This window comes from Trichosurus vulpecula, chromosome 3 (genome assembly GCF_011100635.1).
Source record: "Trichosurus vulpecula isolate mTriVul1 chromosome 3, mTriVul1.pri, whole genome shotgun sequence".
Lineage (NCBI taxonomy): Eukaryota > Metazoa > Chordata > Mammalia > Diprotodontia > Phalangeridae > Trichosurus > Trichosurus vulpecula.
This window is the reverse complement of record NC_050575.1, coordinates 136,682,596-136,703,614: the sequence shown is the minus strand read 5'-3', so window position 1 is coordinate 136,703,614 and position 21,019 is coordinate 136,682,596. Positions and strand designations below refer to the sequence as shown.

Here is a 21,019-nt window from a genome sequence, read left to right as displayed (position 1 = left end):
CAACTTTCATGGGTAGAGGAAGTTTCCTCATTCCTCTGTCAACGAACTCATCTGTCCAGTCCTGTGCTATACCTATGTGTTTATCTTACATCTTGTCTACCCTTATAAAATGCAAACTCCTGGAGGTCAGTGACTGTTTCATTTTTTTTTTTTGTCTGTGCAAGCCATTACAATGTTATTAGACTATGAGCTCTTTGGAGGAGGAACTGGTTTTTTTTTTTGCCTTTCTTTTTATCCCCAGTGCTTTGCACATAGTAGGAGCTTAATAAATGCTTAATGGTTAGAGGACTATTGGCCCAAAGTCACAAAGCCAGTTCAGTGGAAGAGCCAGGAATAGAATTCAGGCCTCCACTCTCTCTAGTCTCTTGCACTATGACCATTTTGGAGGGGGGGGAGCGGAAATGAGACCCGTGTGGTCAACTTTGGCTTCTCAAGAGATCCTCAAATTGATCAAAACACTAAATCTGGGGTTTGCACTTGATCTCGGCCGGACTCGGGCGCTTCTGCTTGCCTGTCACCAGGGTCCCAGCGTCCCAAAGGAGCGAAGCAAACGAGTCCTTGGAAGCCCCTCTGGGGCGTGCAAACTGCTCCAGAATTGAGGCTTCGAGCCCAGGAAGAGAGAAAATAAGAAAAGCGGTTGGGAAAATGATAGTTTTGGACCACAGAGGCCACTGTAGGTTAGAGTGGGAGGGCGGAGTCGGGGAGAGAGCAAGATGGCGGCCCACGGTAGTGACAGCGAAGATGATCTGGTCACCTACGGGACCGGCCTTGAGCCCCTGGAAGAAGGTGCTCGGGCTGGGGTGGGGCACAGTATCATCGATCAAGAAGGGCCGGGGAGCAGGGCTTAGGCTTCTCTGGGTTGGGGTCCTGGCGAGGGGTGAGCCGAGGCCATAGCGAGGAGAGAAGGAATTCCTCTGGAGGCGGGAGGTGAGGGGGAGGCGGGGTCTCCCCCGGAAGCCCGGAGACCCCTGGAGGGAGGAGGGGGCCGCGCCCCTGAGAACTGCACGTGCGGCCTTGGGCATCGCCCTGCTTGGGTCCGACGGGTTCTGCTTCCCCATTTCCCTAATTCCTGCCGCTAGGGCAGGCAGCTTCTCCCCCTCCGCTTTTCCCTCCCTCCTGCGTGTCCGAGTTTAAGTTCGTACAAATGAGTGCCCAGGTCAGACTCTGGTTTTGGGGTTTTGTGTTTCGGTGGCGAAAGGTTCCTTGAGTCTTGGGGCATGCATCTTTGAATTTTAATAGTCTGAAGCCCCTCTGATGCCTTGGGCACGCCGCCTCTGTGGCACTGTTTATTCCGAGACTCTTAGGTACTTTAAAATTGCATTAAGACTCAGTAGTGGTGGGAGCACCGGAAGTTCGAGATCAGCCCCTTCACCTCTCTCTGCCTCAGTCTCCTGATCGATGCAGTGATTGCTCTCGGTGATTTCCATCAGTAACGCTGGGTGATGGAGACTGCAGATAAATGCAAAGTATTTAGGTAAAACAGATCCTGGGATTTTCCAGCAGGGGGATGAGACATTGTCAGTCAACAAGTATTTATCTGCTACTACTACCACCACTACTGGTACTTTTACTACTGAGTCGCAGTAGATCCCAAACTTCTTGAAAGTATGTTAAAAACCTTAACAAATATTGCACAGGGCAATACTGGTCACGTTAGGCACCTTTATCATTTGTTGAACTAAATCAATCAAATGAAAAACAACCCAACGAAGCATTTATTTTTTATTTTTCCCGCAATTACATGTAAAAACTATTTTTGACATTCTTTTTTTTAAAGTTTTGAGTTCCAAATTCTATCCCTTCTATCCCTCCCTCCCATCCCAGTAAGCGGTCTGATACAGATTATATGTGTGCAGTCATGTAAAACATTTCCGTATTAGCCATTTTGTACAAGAAGCCTTGAACAAAAAAAAGAAAGTGAAAAATATTATGCTTCTGTCTGTATTCAGACAATATCAGTTCTTTCTCTGGAGGCAGATAGCATTTTTCATTATCAATCCTTTCAGATCAACTTGGATTTATAGTATTGCTGAGAATAGCCATGTCATTGACAGTTCTTCATTGTACAATATTGCTGTTACTGTGTACAGTGTTCTCTTAGTTCTGCTCATTTCACTTTGTATCAGTTCATGTACATCTTTCCAGGTTTTTCTGAAATCATCCTGCTCACCATTTCTTATAGCAGAAAGATATTCCATTACAATCATATACCACAACTTGTTCAGCCATTCCCCCTCCATTTCCAATTATTTACCCCCACAAAAAGAGCTGCTATAAATATTTTTGTACAAGTAGGTCCTTTTTCTTTTCTTTCTTTTTTTAAAAAACTCTTTGGGATTCACGTCTAGTAGTGGTATTGCCAGATCAAAGGGTATACACAGTTTTATAGCCCTTGGGTGTAGTTTCAAATTACTCTCCAGAATGGTAGGATCCTTTCTTTCACAAGTCCACCAACAGTGCAGTAGTGACCCAGTTTTCCCACATCCCCTCCAACAGCCATCATTTTCCTTTTTTTTTTCATATTAACCAACTAGATAGGTGACTGAATTGTACACTGGAATAAAACTGAATTCCAGAATTTTAGTTTCTTACTCATTGGTGAGGTCTCACCTCACAGGTTTCATCCTGGGGGGGAAAAAGATGTCATAGGCTGTCTTAGTAGTAGTAGTGGCAGCAGTACCATTGTTGGTTTTTTTTTGTGGTGTTGTCATAAAAAGTAAACATTTATTGAGGCCCTTGAGATGCTTAAAATGAACTAGTTACACTTATAAAAATGGGTTTTATGTAAATTAAAATAACTGAAGACTAGAATGTCCTTGATGTCTATGATGCTATTCATCAACTTTTTTATTATTATTTTTAATTTTAAACATTCACTTCCACAAGATTTTGAGTTCCAAATTTTTTCCCCATCTCTCCCCTCCCCCCCATCCCAAGACTGTGATTACCCTTTCCTCCAATCTTCCCTCCCTTCTGTCACCCTTCCCCCTTTCTCTTATCTCCTCCCTGTCTATTTTCCTATACGGCAAGATAGATTGCCATAACCCATTGACTGTATATCTTATTTTCCAGTTGCGTGTAAAAACAATTTTTAACATTTGTTTTTAAAACTATGAATTCTACATTCTCTCCCTTTCTCCCCACCCACCTTCATCGAGAAGGCAAGCAGTTAGATATAGGTTGTACATGTGTAGTCATGCAAAACACTTCCATAACAGTCAGGTTGTGAAAGACTATAATTCCCTCCATCCTATCCTGCCTCCATTTATTCTGTTCTCTCCTTTGACCCTGTCCCTCCTCAAAAGTGTTTGCTTCTGATTACCATGTCTTCCCATTTGCCCTCCCTTCTATCATCCCCCTTCCCATCTTCTTCTTCCCTACTTTCCTGTAGGGTAAGAGAGATTTTCATACCCACTTGAGCGTGTATGTTATTCCCTCCTTAAGCCAAATCTGATGAGAGTAAGGTTCATTCATTCCCTCTCACCTCTCCCCTCCTCCCCTCCACTGTAAAAGCTTTTTCTTGTCTCTTTTATGTGAGATAATTTACCCCATTCTACCTCTCCCTTTTTTTAGATATCATTTCTTCATATTCAACTCACCCTGTGCCCTCTGTCGCTCTGTCTCTCTGTCTCTGTCTCTCTATCTCTCTGTCTATCTATTTTCCTATCTATCTTCATATTCCCTTCTACTACCCTAATACTGAGAAAGGTCTCATGAGTTACAAATATCATCTTTCCATGTCGGGCTGTAAAAAGTTCAACTTTAATAAGTCCCTTATGATTTCTCTTTCCCATTTACCTTTTCATGCTTCTCTTGATTCTTGTATTTGAAAGTCAGACTTTCTCTTCAGCTCTTGTCTTTTCATCAAGAATGCTTGAAAGTTCTCTGTTTCATTGAATGTCAATTTTTCCCCTTGAAATAACTCAGTTTTGCTGGGTAAGTGATTCTTGGTTTTAATCCTAGATCCTTTGACCTCTGGAATATCATATTCCAAACCCTCTGATCCCTTAATGTGGAAGCTTCTAAATCCTGTGTTATCCTGATTGTGTTTCCATAATACTTGAATTGTTTCTTTCTGGCCAGCCCCACCATTGTTCAGTCATGAGGGACTCTTTGTGATCCCATGGACCATAGCACACCTTCTATCCTCTGTTATCTCTCGAAGTCTGTCCAAGTTCATCTTCCTTGTTTCTGTGATATTATCTATCCATCTCATCCCCTGTTATTCCCTTTTCCCTTCAGTCATTTTCCAATATCAAGGTCTTTTCCATTGAGTTCCATCTTCTCATTATGTGACCAAAGTATTTAAGCTTCAGCTTCAGTATTTGACCTTCCAGTGAATAGCCTGAATCAATTTCTTTAAGTGTTGACTGATTTGATCTCCTTGCTGTTCAAGGGAGTCTTAAAAGTCTTTTCCAGCACCATAATTTGAAAGCCTCAATTCTGTGGCACTCAGCTTTCCTTATAGTCCAACTCTCATAGCCATACATTGCTACTGGAAAAACCAAAGCTTTGACTATACAGATCTTGGTCTCCAAGGTGATGTCTGTGCTTTTTAGTATGTTGTCCAAATTTGCAATAGCTTTTCTTCTAAGGATCAAGCATTTTTTAATTTCATGGCTGCAGTTGCCATCTACAGTGATCTTTGAGCCCAAGAATGTAAAGTTTGACATGGCTTCCATTTCTTCTCCCTGTTTTGCCAGGAAGTGATGGGACGAGTTGCCAAGATCTTAGGTTTTTTTCTTTGATATTAAGCTTAAAGCCAGCTTTTACGCTCTGCTCTTTCACCCTCATCAAAAGTCTTCTTTTTTCCTCTTTACTTTCTGCTATCAGGGTGTTACCATCTGCATTTCTGAGATTGTTGTTATTTCTCTAGGCAACCTTAAAAATTCCAGTTTTTGATTCATCCAGCCTGGCATTTCATATGAAGTGTTCTACATATAAGTTGACAATATACAACTTTGTTGTATTCCTTTTCTAATCTTAAACCAATCAGTTGTTCCATGTTCCATTCTAACTGTTGCTTCTTGGTCTGTGTAGAGGTTCTTCAAGAGACAAAGAGATGGCTGGTATTCCCATCTCTTTGAGGACTTCCCACATTTTGTTGTGATCCATATAGTCAAAGGCTTAAGTTAGTCAATCAAGTAGAAGTAGATGTTTTTCTAGAACTCTCTTGCTTCCTCCATAATCCAGTGAATGTTGGCAGTTTGGTCTCTAGTTCTTCTGCCTATTTGAAAACCAGCCTACTCTTCTGGTAATTCTTAGTTCACATATTGCTGAAGCCTAGCTTGCAGAACCTTAAGCATAACCTTGCTGGCATGTGAAATGGGCTCTGTTGTTCAGCAATTTGAACATTCTTTGGCCTTGCCCTTCTTTAGGATTGGGATGTATACTGATCTTTTCCAATCCAGTGGCCACTGTTGAGTTTTCCAAATTTCCTGGCATAGTGAGTACAGCCGTTTAATAGCATCATCTTTTAGGGCTTTAAATAGTTCAGCTGGAATTCCATCACTTCCATGAGCCTTATTGTTAGCAATGCTTCTTAAGGCCCATTTGATTTTATTCTCCTGAATTCCTGATTCTAGATCCATAACCACACCATTTTGGTTATTGGTGATGTTAAGACCTTTCTTGTATAGTTCTTTTGTCTATTACTGCCACCTCTTCTTAATCTCTTCTGCTTCTGTTAAATCCCTACGATTTTTGTCTATCATGCCTATTTTTCTATGACTTTTCCTTAATAGCTCTAATTTTCTTGAAGAGATCCCTTGTCATTCTCTTGTTTTCTTCTATTTCTTTACATTGCTCATTTCATATAACGTTTAGCATTTCTCTTGACGTCTGCCTCCTAAAATCCTTGCATCAGAACTCAGCTCACAAGCCACCACATGAAGAATGGGAATCCTTTTCTGATTCTTCTAGTTGTTGGTTCCTCCCTCCTCAAATTGTATTGTATTCACTCTGTAAATGTTATATCCCTTCAGTCAAAAGTAAGCCACTTAAAGTAGGGACTGTTTTAAGTTTATCTTTTTACTTCCAGCACATACCTCAGTGCCGTGTCTGTAGTAAGCATGTAATAAATGTTTATGGGATTAGATTGGATTAAAGTTGGGTAGGACTTGAATAGGCAGAGAGCAGGGCACATGGAGTATGAAGAATAACATTGTTGCACTTTAATATTATTTAGAAGCTCATATAGTATTTTTTATTTATCATCCCTAATTTCCTTGTTCATGAAATATGAAAGGTGATGTAAACAACTGAAATTTTTGCTTTATATTTTCCTCATCATTTCTTTAGTGTGTGACTGGGAAAATCTTGTAGGAGATAGGACTTTTTGGTCCTAACCATAATATTAAATTGGGAAGCAGATTTGTAGTTGTACTTCCTCTCTGGCCTAGAAAAGGTTACAAACTTAATTGCTTCAGAAGTTTGAAGATTAATTAGTATTTCTAAACACTTTGAAGTTTAAAAGTACTAGGAGGATTACAAAAAGTAATAACATGTCAGAAAGATAACTACTTTAACTCCCAGCTTTGAAGTTTTAGGGACAGGTTAGGTAAATGTAGCTCGAGGAAGGCCTCTTAAGTCTTGATTGATATTTCAAAGCTAAACTTTGATAAACATTTATTGATTGAAAATTAATCTTAAAACCTAGAGGCAATTGCTAAACTGTCTTAGGAAGGTAATAGGGATTGGAGGAAGCATTAGCATTCATTATCTTTCCTTTCAGACTTTATCTTTTCTTTTTGTTTTTCCACTTAAAATAGATTTATATTTTTATGTAGCACTTTATGGTTTGCTAAGTACTTTACATGTATCATCTCCTTTGATCTTCCTGACACTCCTAGGAGGTGGGTACTATCTTTAGTCTCATTATATAGATAACGAAACTCTGGGGAGAGAGAGGTTGATTTGATTTGCCCTGAGTCACAGAATTAAGTAAATGTCTAAGAATTTGAACTCAGGTCTTCTTGACTTTAAATCCTTCATTCTATTGTAAATGCCCCCTTGCTATCTCTACTTGTCATCAGATAGACTCCCTCTTTCAAATCACCTGTCATACTGCTATAAGATTAATCTTCTCAAAAATGCTATTTCAATTTTATCACTTCTAAAGATGTTCATTGGCTCCTCATTGTTTACATAATAGATACATACTCCTCAAGCTGTTTTTTTTTCCTATAGTCTTCTTTTACAGCCTTATTTCTTACTCTTCCCCTGTCCTACAACTAAAGTGAATTATTTCCTATTTTCACATATCTCTTGACCTTTTCTGCCTCCTTACATTTGCTCATGTTCTCTGTTTCATCAGGAATATCCTTCGCCTGCTACCTGTACTTTTTTATCCTTCAAGGCCCAGCTCAAATACTCCCTTTTTCATGAAGCCTTTATTGATGTTCCTTCCCACTCAAGCAAGTTTGTAGTGTCACGGTAAAATGGAAAGACTTCCAGGTCAAATATTAGTAGACTTATGTTAGAGTCCCAGCTCTGTTGTAGCCATATCTTTACATTTTAATTCTTTCCTATTTGATAGCGATTTTGTTTTTTTGCTGTAACGGGTCATTGTTCTGACTGTACCATAGATGGCTGATTTAGAGATGACTCATTTGTCAGTAACCAGTATTTTTCTGTCAAAATATAATTAGTTTCATTTTGGAGGGTTATATTATTTGATGCTTACTTTGTCTACTGCTTCCTTTCTCTCCTTGAAGAAGGTATTCAGGGGCTACCAGCATTTGACTCCTTTCATTTCTAATCCTGAACCAAGTTTCCAACATATTTATCATCATCATCTCCCATCCTATACTCACCTTTGTATTACTTTGTGTAATGCTTGAGTATTAAAAGTATATGTTTACTTGATTTGGGGGATCTGATCACATTCTTTGTAGAATTTCTTTGCCTTCCCATCTGCTACAACAAATATTGCTATAAAGCTGTAATGATCTTTATGGTGGCATTTTTGCTTCTGCTCATCATAAGCATTACAATACCAGATGACCAAGTGACCTGTGAAATACCGTTTCTTTTTGCCATAGAGCACACCATGAAATCCAGTCTGCTGACTTTTTTACCCCTCAAAAAGAATCTTTCCTTTTGACTTCAACTTTCTTTAACTTTCTGGTTTTATTTATTTAAAAAAATTAATATACATTTTTCCATGTTAATTCATTGGTTATTGGAATAACTAATTCTAAATTGATATTTAGAATATGAGCAGTCAAGTTAATGTTTCCAGATGATCTAGGAACTGTGTGATTCTTGGTATCATTTCCCTTGTTCTCTACCACTATCTCAAGGCCATTTTTTATTATTTTTTTTTATTTCTTGAATTTCCATGACCAAAGAATCTTTCATGTAATTGCCATTCTACTGATGATAACTTCTCTATAGTTAACTAGGCTTGTCTTTGCTTTGGATAGCAAACTCGGTGTGTTACCCAGACTCTAATCTTTTTTTTGGTATTTATTTAGTATTTAATTTTCCCCCAGTTACATGTAAATAACAATTTTTAACATTTGTTTCTAAAACTTTTGAGTTCCAAATTCTCCCCCTTCCTCCCTTACATAGAAAGAAAGCAGGGGTTTGAGTTGAATGTGATGGTATGATTATCTAAAAAAAATTTAAGAGATGAGGAAGAAGAATGCACTGGGAGAAAGGAAAGGGAGAGGTAGAATGGGGTAAATTATCTCACATAAAAGAGACAAGAAAAAGCTTTTACAGTAGAGGGGAGAGGTGAGAGGGAATGAGTGAACCTTACTCTCATCAGATTTTGCTAAAGGAGGGAATAACATACACACTCAGTTGGGTATGGAAATCTATCTTACCCTACAGGAAAATAGTGGGGAAGGGGATGGAGGGGGTAATCAGAAGCAAACACTTTTGAGGAAGGACAGCGTAAGAGGAGAGAGAGAATAGAATAAGTGGGGTTATAGGGGGAATAGGTTGGAGGGAAATACAGGTAGCAATAGTAACTGTGAAAAAAAACTTTGAAGCAAAAAACCCCAAAAAAACCTTTACATGGGTTGTTGCAAAGTGAAATGTAATGGGTACCAAGTAACAGCAATATTGTAGGATGATCAGCTGTGAATGACTTAGTTATTCTCAGCAATGCAGTGATCCATGACAGCTCTGAAGGACTAGTGATGAAAAATGCTATCTGTCCCCAGAGAAAGAACTAATGATGTCTGAATACAGACTGAAGCATTTTTTTTCACTTTATTTTTCTTGAGTTTTTTCTAATCTAAATTTTCTTTTGCTTGTGTGTCTTAAATAGGTGAAAGACCAAAGAAACCACTTCCCATTCAGGATCAGACAGTTAGAGATGAAAAAGGAAGATACAAGAGGTTTCATGGAGCCTTTAGTGGAGGTTTCTCTGCTGGATACTTCAATACCGTTGGCTCAAAAGAGGGTAAGACCTTGCTCCTTGTGGATACAACTCTGAGATCTTATATTTTCAGCCATGTCAATACCATATAACATTTTTTAAAAAACTTGTATTTTAAGTTCTTTTATTACTTCCATAGCAGTTTTAAAAATGTGCTTGAATGGTAGGCATATCTTCAGAGGTAATCTATTTTGTTTTTTTTTTTTCCTTTGTTAACAATTCATATTTGAAATGGCTTCATTTACAGAGGAATGATAGTTTAGAGGAAGGAATGGAAGGTATGGGTTTGACTCCTGGCTTTAACATTAATAACTCTGTGACTTTGAGTAAGTCACATAGCCTCTTTGGGCCTTGACTTCAGTGTCTGGAAAATGGGAGTTAATGATGTTTGCAACACCTTCCTTATGGGATTGTTATGAGGCAAACTTTTTGTAAGATACTGAATAATTATAAGTTATTTATTAGTAGTCTTTCTTTTTGGCTCTTGAATTTAGATAAATTTTCTTGGTAAAATTTTTAACTTTTATTTTTCAAGGATGGACACCCTCTACCTTTATATCTTCAAGACAAAACAGAGCAGATAAAACTGTTCTTGGTCCAGAAGATTTTATGGATGAAGAGGTAGGTTTACAAAACTACGATTGCTAAATAGCCTTACCTAAATGTATACTCTGTGTTAGGTTCTGTATGGCTCAAAATAATATACTCCCTCTTTTCAAGATTAAACAATTATATGTTCAAGATTAAATAATTAAAGATAAATAAAGTAGTGTCAATTGGTGTCTGTGAGGCTCTGCTTTATAGATGTATATGTTCATAATGCTGTGTATTTGAGTTTTTGTATCTCAGACTATTTTTAGTCCTTAAATTTCATCCTAAAACCTCATTATTTTGTAGAGCTCAAATCTATTGAATTCTTTTTTTAAAGGATCTGAGTGAATTTGGGATTGCACCTAAGTCAATAGTAACCACAGATGATTTTGCTTCTAAAACCAAAGATAGAATTAGAGAAAAAGCCAGGCAGCTGGCTGCTGCTGCTGCACCTATTCCTGGAGCCACTGTACTAGATGACCTAATAGCACCAGCAAAGTGGGTAGAATTTTTTATTTAACATTAATTTTTTGTTGTAGCATTCCTACCTTTATAACTTTTTGTATTTTGTCTATAGAATTTCCATCTTTAAATCACTATGTAATATTTAATCTTTTTAGATTATCCATTGGCTTTGAATTGTTACGAAAAATGGGTTGGAAAGAAGGACAAGGAGTTGGTCCTCGAGTAAAGAGAAAGCCACGAAGGCAAAAACCTGGTGTGTATGTTTATTATTAAGTTCAGGCCTCCAGTGTGCTCCAATCAGCTAATCACTTCAGAAAAGTTAAAGAACTAACTAATGAGGCTGAGGTTCTGTCCCTGTGTAGTCTACTTATGGCTGTAGACTAACCCTCCATTTCAAATTACCTGTCCTTGTGTACTCATACAACAGTCCTCCAGTGACTCTTTCCTCCTGCCCCACATCCACAAAATGTTGTTGGAGGAAGATACAAACATGTAGAAGTGACTCATTAGAAATTCATGCTTTCAGACTTCAGTCTGTCACTCACTGCTACTCCTCAGTCCCTTTAATTCTTCTCTTATTGACAAACGTGCTGTCAAACTGCCCTCATCAGTTACTTTTCTTTGTTTCTAAGTCACTCGCTTCTCTCATTCTCAGGGGATAACTTTGACTGCTTTACAGAGAACAGTCGAGACCATTCCTCGTGAGCTCCTTGTCCTGTTCTTTACCTCCGTGTGTCTTTGGCCATACAGTTCTTCTCTTGGTCTTTACCTCTGGTGGGGATGAATCATTTTGTCTTCTCTATAAAACTAATGCTTCTCCCTGTACCATGGATCCCAATTCTTTCTGTCTGTCTTGGGATCTTAATCCTGTGTTTCCGAGAATCTTTCCTATTCCTTTTGTCTTAGAACATTTCCCTTCTACCTTCAGAGATGCCCGACTCTCCCTTAGTCTTATCTTGAAAAATGATTTAGTCTTTTTACTTCCTTTTCCTTCCTTTATACCCATTAATTCAGTTTCCTGTTTACTCATTCACTTTTGTTCAGTCGTTTCAGTTGTGTACAACTCTTTGTGATCCCATTTAGGGTTTTCTTGGCAAAGATATTAGAGTGGTTTACTATTTCTTTCTCCAGCTCATTTAACAGAGGAGGAAACTCAGGCAAAGCGGGTTAAGTGACATGTCCAGAGTAACACAGTGAGGGTATAAGTCCAGATTTGAACTCAGGTCTTCCCGACTCTAGGCCTGGCATTCCAGCCACTGTGCTACCTAGCTGCCCCATTTATTCACTTAATTTGGCTTCTGCCTTAAGTATTCTACTGAAACTATATTTTTTAGAGTTATCAGTGACCACCTTCCTGTCATATCCAATGCCTTTTTTTCCCTTCTGATTTTTAATCTCTCTGTGGCATTTGATATGTGGCTGCCCACTTTATAAAACTCATCTTCCTTAGGACTGCACTGGCCCAGTTCTACCTTTATGAACATGCTGGCTTCCCTTCTTTTTGTCTCCTAGTTTATTCAGTTTCTCATTGAAGTTAGTTATGTATGTCTTTCATATTCTCTATTAGATCAGAAATTCCTTGAGGACAAGGATCATACCATGTTTCATCTTCATATCTCTAGGTCCTAGCCCTGGGCTTTGGACATGTAAGAAATTTTAAAAAATTTTTATTCATTTATATTATAATGGTGGGTATATCTTAATTCTCTGTCCTGGGCCTTCTGCTTTTATTTTATGATAGGAATATGAAAAAATATTTTCAACAGAGCAGTTGGTAGGACTTGGTAACTGGAGGTGAGGAAAGAGGAAATAGGAGTCAAAGGTTCAATTCAGTGAGTATTTAGAAAACCTCTGCTGTGTGCAGGGACTTTTTTGAGTCTGGGCAACTGGGAAAATGTGAGTTTCTCATCTGTTCCATTCCATTCCTTTTACCACCAGACTAATCTAATATCTTATCCTGTACACAAGGATTACTAAAATAGCTTCTTTCTTGATTTCCCTACCTCAAATCTCTACCTTGCCTCTTAACTTTTCCTGAATGCTGCTACCATATTTCTCTTCCAAAAAAATCGATTTTTTTTTTTGGAGCGGGGAAGGTAGGGCAATTGGGGTCAAGTGACTTGTCCAAGGTCACACAGCTAGTAAGTGTGTCAAGTGTCTGAGGCCGGATTTGAACTCAGGTCCTCCTGATTCTGGGGCTGGGGCTCTACTCACTGGGCCACCTAACTGCCACCCCAAAATTGCTTTTTAATGTCACTTCTCTATTTAAGGATTAAAAGCTCTTACTATATCAAACTCTATATCTATAAACTCTGCTGTGCATTGAAGACCTTCCATAATCGAGTGTATCCTTATTATCCACTTCAACTGAACACATACCCTTTCCTTTAGACATAGACTTGTCTTCTTATTCTCTCTTAAGTGGGTTACGTTTATACCTGTCTTTTGTTCGTGCAGTCACTAACCTAGAATTTACCAACTTTCCCTAGTCAAATTCTTCAAAACCCAGCTCAGGTCCTGCTTCCTCGTGAGCTCTTTTCTGACCATCCTGTCTGCCTGGTTCCATCTTTTTTTCAGAATTCCTTTAGTCACTATTGCTGATTTTTAGTAAGACAAACCCCGGCTGAGATAGTGGTTGTAGTGTGTATGTCACTTTTTGCTTCAGCCAGATGCTATTTGTTAACAGAAAGAAAAGATTTTTAATAATGTTGTTTGAAAGTTGTGTCCATTGTATTTGATCTGAGACTTGCTGCCATTTAGTGTTGTTTTCATTTACATTGTCACAGTTATTGTGAATATCGTTTCTTTTTTTGTTTGTTTTTGGAGACAGTTGAGATTAAGCTACTTGCCCAGGATCACACAGCGAGTCAGTGTCTGAAGCTGTATCCAAATGGAGGTCCTCCTGACTCCAGGGCTGGTGCTTTGTCTTCTGCACTACCTAGCTGCCCCTGAATATTGTTCTATTGGCCCTGCTTTTTTTTTTCTTACTCTGCATCACTTTATAAACTATCCAAGTTTCCCTGAGTAATTCACATTCATCACTTCATCCTACAAGTACTGATAATACAAAATTTAAGACCATTGTACTTTATCTGTTTTTTTAATTGCTACCTTTTGTTTCACATCAAATTAATTTCCAAATATAACCTCATCCTCCTCTTAGTATTAATTAAGGTGGGACTTTTTTTACTGTTTTCTCTTTTGGACTTAATCAAGTGCCCTTGATGAGTCCAGCCTTTGTTTCTTTGATTAAATTAGGAGTCTTTGATGTTCTCCTTGTCCCAAGGGAAAGCCTGGTTTGCATGGGTTTGAGTGACATGTTTGTGATGCCAGAGGCTTTTAGGCCACGTGGGTTTGAGTTGCACATTGTGACTCCCTTTGACCCTGAATAAGATATATAAACCCAGAGACTGGTGTTCTCCCTTGGGGCTCTCACTCGTGGAGGAGTGTTGATGTGGAGACTCTAGGCAGCCCCCCTCCACCACCATTCCTCTCCTCCTGCCCTTGTAAATCCAGATGTTGGTGCTTTCCTGGTAACTATGAATTGTGATTTGAATCAGACAAGGTCTGTCTGTTGATGTTTGTAATTTGTTTGTATTTGCTCTGAAGTTCAGGTTGCTGGCTTTTCCTCCTGAGCTAAATGAGTTATATTTATATCCGTGATTAGAGTGAGATTGTTAACCCCTTGCAGTTACTTTCCTTAGTAAAGCAGATTAAAGATCCTGTGCTGGCAGCTCTTGTTGCTAGCCACTGCTGCTAGCCACATTGTTGTTATACTTCTCTGCTCAATAAACTTTCTCTTATAAGGGATTTAAAAAAAGATTAAAAAAATCAACAACATACATAGTTGACCCAGTGTCCCTACTTGGAGGGGTCTCTTCTCCCTCTCCCACCACCTTTGCAGTGAAGGGAGGGAAGAGTCCTGCTATTTTCTAATTGTTTGATGTATGTTAATTTTGTCTCTCTGATTAGGTTAGATATTTCTCAAGGGTGGAAACCATGCCTTAAACATTGCTTCCTTTATAGTACCTAGCAAATGCACAAGGGACATGTTAGCTGTTCAGTAAATGCTTGACTAGAGGAATTCATCCTATGCCACTACTGCAGAACCTCTAGTGTAGTTTGGGATGATGATAAGAGAGCACTTTTTCTGGATCCTTTACCCCTACGATTTCTTACCTTTTCTTATACTTGTGTGTTTGTGTTATATTCTTTGAGTTTGGTTGTTCTTGAGGAACTGGGTCAATTTTTGTCTTTGTGTGACCTGTACCTAGCATTGCACATGGCAGGTATTTAATAAATGTTGAGTGAATGAATGACAGTGTCAGGAGAGATATCATTTCAAATCCCACAACACTAACTTGCTTTGTGACCCAGGACAAATCACTTGATCTTTCTGAGCTTAAGTGTCCTTATCTGTAAAGTGATGGTGATAATGCTTGTATTATCCATCTGCCTGTCTCATAGGGCTATTATAAAGGGAACACTTTGTAAACTCTAAAGTTTAGATGACTGTGAATTGTTGCTTTTTGTTCTAGTAACAAGCACTGAGTTATCTACAATCCCATCAGTCACATTACACAAGTTACATAACCTATGGACTTTCCCCCCTTATATAGTCTATTGTTGTATTCACTGTGCATCTTTTTTTTTAAATAAATATTTTGTTGAAGGTTTTTTTTTTTAAATGCAATTTATTTATTTAACATATTTGGTTTTCAGCATTGATTTTCACAACATTTTGAATTATAAATTTTCTCCCCATTTCTACCCTCCCCCCCACTCCAAGATGGCTTATATTCTGGTTGCCCTGTTCCCCAGTCAGCCCTCCCCTCTATCACCCCCCTCCCCTCTCATCCCCTTTTCCCTTCCTTTCTTGTAGGGCAAGATAAATTTCTACATCCCATTGCCTGTGTATCTTATTTTTTAGTTGCATATAAAAACTTTTTTTTTTGTTTTTGAACATCTGATTTTAAAACTTTGAGTTCCAAATTCTCTTCCCTCTTCCCTTCCCATCCACCCTCCCTAAGAAGTTGAGCAATTCAACCTAGGCCACACATGTATTATTATGTATAACCCTTCCACAATACTCATGTTGTGAAAGGCTAACTACATTTTGCTCCTTCCCAACCCATCCCGCTTTATTGAGTTTTCTCCCTTGACCCTGTCCCCTTTCCAAAGTGTTTGTCTTGATTACCTCCACCCCCATCTGCCCTCCCCTCCATCATCCCCCTGCCTTTTATTTTTTTTTTTTATCTTCCTCCCTCTTCTTTCCTGTGGGGTAAGATACCCAACTGAGTATGTATGGTATTCCCCCTCAGGCCACATCTGATGAGAGCAAGGTTCACTCATTCCCCCCTCACCTGCCCTCTCCCCTCCTCCCATAGAACTGCTTCCTCTTGCCACCTTTATGCGAGATCATCCACCCCATTCTATCTCTCCCTATCTCCCTCTCTCAGTATGTTACTCTGTCATCCCTTAATTTCATTTTATTTCTTTTAGATATCTTCCCTTCATCTTCAACTCACCCTGTGTCTGCTCTCTCTCTCTTTTACATATATATATATATAAACACATATATATATACACATACATACACATACATACATATACACATAGATATATACATACATACACATTCACTTATATATATATATAAACATATATATATAAACATATATATATATATATATATATATACACATGCATATTCCCTTCAACTACCCTAATACTGAGGTCTCATGAATCATACTCATCATCTTTCCATGTAGGAATGTAAACAAAACAGTTCAACTTTAGTAAGTCCCTTGCAATTTCCGTTTCTTGATTACCTTTTCATGCTTCTCTTGATTCTTGTGTTTGAAAGTCAAATTTTCTATTCAGTTCTGGTCTTTTCACTGAGAAAGGTTGAAAGTCCTCTATTTTATTGAAACTCCATATTTTGCCTTGAAACATGATACTCAGTTTTGCTGGGTAGGTGATTCTAGATTTTAATCCTAGCTCCATTGACCTCCGGAATATCGCATTCCAAGCCCTTCGATCTCTTAATGTAGAAGCTGCCAGATCTTGGGTTATTCTGATTGGGTTTCCACAATACTCAAATTGTTTCTTTCTGGCTGCTTGCAGTATTTTCTCCTTGATCTGGGAGCTCTGGAATTTGGCAACAATATTCCTAGGAGATTTCTTTTTGGGATCTATTTGAGGAGGCGATTGATGGATTCTTTCAATTTCTATTTTGCCCTGTGGCTCTAGAATATCAGGGCAGTTCTCCTTGATAATTTCCTGAAAGATGGTATCTAGGCTCTTTTTTTGATCATGGCTTTCAGGTAGTCCAATAATTTTTAAATTATCTCTCCTGGATCTATTTTCCAGGTCAGTGGTTTTTCCAAGGAGATATTTCACATTGTCTTCCATTTTTTCATTCCTCTGGTTCTGTTTTATAATATCCTGATTTCTCATAAAGTCACTAGCTTCCACTTGCTCCAATCTAATTTTTAAAGTAGTATTTTCTTCAGTGGTCTTTTGGACCTCCTTTTCCATTTGGCTAATTCTGCCTTTCAAGGCATTCTTCTCCTCATTGGCTTTTTGGAGCTCTTTTGCCATTTGAGTTAGTCTGTTTTTTAAGGTGTTGTTTTCTTCAGTGTATTTTTCAGTATTTTTTTGGGTCTCCTTTAGCAAGTCATTGACTTGTTTTTCATGGTTTTCTCACATCCTTCTCATTTCTCTTCCCAATTTTTCCTCTACTTCTCTAACTTGCTTTTCCAAATCCTTTTTGAGTTCTTCTATGGCCTGGGGCCAGTTCATGTTTTTCTTGGAGGCTTTGGTTGTAGGCTCTATGACTTTGTTGTCTTCTTTAGGCTGTATGTTTTGGTCTTCTTTGTCACCAAAGAAAGAATCCAAAGTCTGAGACTGAATCTGGGCGCGTTTTTGCTGCCTGGCCATATTCCCAACCAACTAACTTGACCCTTGAGTTTTTCAGTGGGGTATGACTGCTTGTAGACTAACGAGTTCTATGTTCTACGTTTGGGGGGGAGGTGCCAGCTCTGTCAGAGCCGCACTCCTCCTTCCCCAAGGACCCCTAGTCCAGACCGGGCTTAGATCTTTAGCAGGCTGTTGCACTCCTGCTCTGATCTGCCACTTAATTCCTCCCACCAGGTGGGCCTGGAGCAGGAGGTAACAACAGCTGTAGCTGCCCCACCTCCGCTGCCCCCGGGGCTGGAAGCCGAACCGCGAACTCCTTCCACTCCCGCAGCTTTTCCCACTAACCTTCTCTGCAGTCTTTGGTGTTTGTGGGTCGAGGGGTCTGGTAACTGCTGCAGCTCACATATTCAGGGCGCTAGGGCCCCCTCCGCCCGGCTTCTGGTCTGGATCGTCCACGCCGCTCAGGCTGGGCTCTGCTCCACTCCGTTCCCAGCTCCCAGCTCCGTGTGGGATAGACCTCACCCAGAGACCATCCAGGCTGTCCTGGGCTGGAGCCCTGCTTCCCTCTGCTGTTCTGTGGGTTCTGCCGTTCTAGAATTGGTTCAGAGCCATTTTTATAGGTTTTTGGAGGGACTCGGGTATGGAGCTCACTCTAGTCCGTGCTTACCAGCCGCCATCTTGGCTCCGCCCCCCTTGTTGAAGGTTTTTGCATTGCTTTTACTTCCCAATGTCACCCACCCTTTTAACAGAAGGGTGCTGTGAGGCAAAATAAATCCCAACCCAAGGACCGTCTTTGAAAATGCGTACTTCATTCTGGCTGTTGTCAGTCCTTTACCGTTTTACTGGAAAGAGAACAAAATGTTTCACTGTCAGTCTTGTGAAGTCAAGATTGGTCACTGCATTGGCCAGAGTTCTGATGTCTTTTCAATGTTTTCCTCTACATTATTGTGGTTATTTGTATAGATGGTTTTCTTGGTTCTGTTTACTTTGCTCTGCATCAGTTTATACATACCTTCCCAAGTTTTTGTTTTTTTCATATTTATTGTTTCCTATGGTAATATAATGTTCTATTATGTTTACATGTCACAGTTTGTTCAGCCATGCTGCAGTCAATGGGCGCCCGCTTTGCTGCCCAGTAAAATGCTGTTATAAATATTTTTGTGAATATTCCTTTCCCTCTTTTTGGGGGGCTATCATAACGTTTCCTACCTGGGTCTTTCTATTTAATTATTGTTCATTTTACATTATTTTTATTGATGAAGTTTGTTTCTGTCACATTCAAATCCAAATATATCTGTTCCCCCTACCTAATGAGTCATCCCTTATTAAAAAAGAGAGAAGAAAAAAATCAGTACAGCAAAACTAACGAACGTATATTATGTCTGACAGTATATACAGTATTCTGTCTCCCACCTTTTCAGCGAAGGGAAGAAGATGCATTTTCTTAACTTGTCTCCAGAACCAAGTGTTATAATTATAATCCCAAATCATTCACTTTTTTGCTTTTTTCCGTTGCCATTTTACAGTCATGAATATTGTCTCCTTGATTCTGCTTACTTTGCTCTGCATCAGTTAATATAACTCTGAATTCTTTATAGTCACCATTTCATAAGGCCCAGCCATAGTCCAGTACTTTGCCGTGCCGCAGTTTGTTTAGCCATTCTCCAGTGGACATCTGTTTTGTTTCTAGTTGTTTGTTACCACAAAAGTGCTGCTTTTAATTTTTTGGTGTGTATGAGATCTTTCTGTTTTTAATTTCTTTGAGGTATATACACAATATTTGTATTACTGTTCAGAGTGTATCACATACCTTTTAAAAGAGTATTAATGATGAGTTCTTTTAAAAATATGCTAAATAATGATTTATTGGAATGACTCAGTCACCCTCTTTAATGTTATGTGACTAACTATTTTCAAATGTCTTTTATAGTTCCTGGAGTAAAAATCTATGGTTGCGCTTTACCCCCTACTGGTTCTGAAGGATCAGAGGTATTGTGTAGGTTCATTAATATTCTGTTCTCATTGTAATTTTCAAGGTAGAAATGGGATGCATAGCATTTTTTTAAAGTAACCACTTTAAAAATCTGTTTCCAATCAGTCAAAAAAAGATATTAAATGCACGCTATATGCTTGTCATAATTATTGTATAATAACATACTAGTTTTAAGTGACCTTATCTAACAACCTTAGCTCTTTGGATCACAACTGAGAAACAGAAAATAAGAAAAATATATTGCTGTGTAACCAAAATAGAGGACAGAGTTCTTGCATTAAAGCTCATTCATGTGTTCTTTCAACATAGCTTTAAGTCCTTATTTTGTGCTGGGAACTATCCTCTGAGGGCTACACAAGGCTACACTACTTTGTCATCAAGGAATTTATAGCCTAACATGGAAGGTTAAACATACAAACAGAAATATCTGTCATACAAAGCAGTACATACTGGTAAATGCCTTTAGTCTGATGCAGTCCAAATGCTGTAGGAGTACAAGGGTAGGGAGGCACTACTTCGAGCTGGGGTGATCAGGAAAGGCATTATGAAAAAAAATGTGGCATTTAATCTAGGCCTTAAAAGGTAGGAAGAGTTCTAATAAATAGAGTTGGGGGTGGGCTATTGATTATAGGCAAAGAGATCAGCACAAAGAAAGACATAGGATGGGAATGAACAATGTGTATTTGGGAGAAGATAAGCAGTATAGTTTAACCTTAATGTAATGTTCATATATGAGAATGAAAAGAGAAGGCTAGAAAGGTTAGCTAGGGCAATGTCATAGAATTTTGAATACCAGGCTTAGGAGTTTGAAATTTGTACTGTAGGGAGGGCATCATTAAAGGTTTCTTCAGCAGAATCGTGTTATATTTAAAATGGTGATAGAGGAAGATTAATTGAGCAGCATTGTGCGAAATGAATAAGAGGGGAGAATCTAGTGATATCACTGTTGTCCAATTAGAAAGCTCTTGCAGTTGTTCTGTATGAAGTAATGAGTCTCATCTAGGTTGATAGTAGATTTGGGAGAATTCTGAAAGAAATAATGTTCAGGTCTTAGTGATTAGCTAGGAAAGGGAGGGGACTCTGAAAAAAGGAAGCTAATAAAGATAACTGAGGTTTCAAGCTCAGGTAACTAGGAGAATGGTGCCATTAAAACTTAAGAAAGTCAAGAAGAAAAACTGGTTTGGAGAAGGAGGAAGGTAGAATTAATAAGTCCGCTTATATATGTGGTGAGTCTGAGATGTTAGCAGGGCATCCATGTGAAAAAGTCCAGCAGGCATTTGGAAATGTGGGACTAGGGCTGGGGCCAGAGGTCAGAGCTGAAGATATAAGTAATTTATATTGAGGTTCCTAGGGGATAGGCAATAGCACTGTGGGAGAGTACAGAACAAGATAAGGAATGTTTTAGTCTCATATTTCTAACACCTGGGTATTTTTACCTAAATGTTCTCCTAGAACTTCAAATTCAACATTAAGAAGCACTATATTTGCTGTCTCTTTTTCTTCCCGTAGCCAGCTCCTGAGTTGACTGTTTTTCCCCCATTTCTGTTAGTGGCATCATATTTACTTAGGCACCCAGTTTGAAACCTTGGAGTAATCTTCATCTCCTCTCTCTTGTTTCATATCTAGTCAGTCACCAAGTTCTTTTGATTCTTCCTTTA

The 21,019-nt window shown here is 38.9% G+C and overlaps 1 protein-coding gene across 1 annotated transcript in view; it reads left to right on the top strand.

The window, feature by feature from the left end:
* Window positions 1–686: 686 nt before the first annotated feature.
* Window positions 687–21,019, top strand: part of GPATCH1 (G-patch domain containing 1) — a 54,166-nt gene continuing 33,833 nt past the window's right edge. The window contains exons 1-6 of the mRNA XM_036749039.1: window positions 687–786; window positions 9,281–9,415; window positions 9,927–10,012; window positions 10,320–10,480; window positions 10,603–10,700; window positions 19,299–19,357. Coding sequence (XP_036604934.1) covers window positions 714–786; window positions 9,281–9,415; window positions 9,927–10,012; window positions 10,320–10,480; window positions 10,603–10,700; window positions 19,299–19,357 — 612 coding nt within the window. The 5' untranslated portion in view covers window positions 687–713. The remainder of the gene's footprint in view (window positions 787–9,280; window positions 9,416–9,926; window positions 10,013–10,319; window positions 10,481–10,602; window positions 10,701–19,298; window positions 19,358–21,019) is intronic.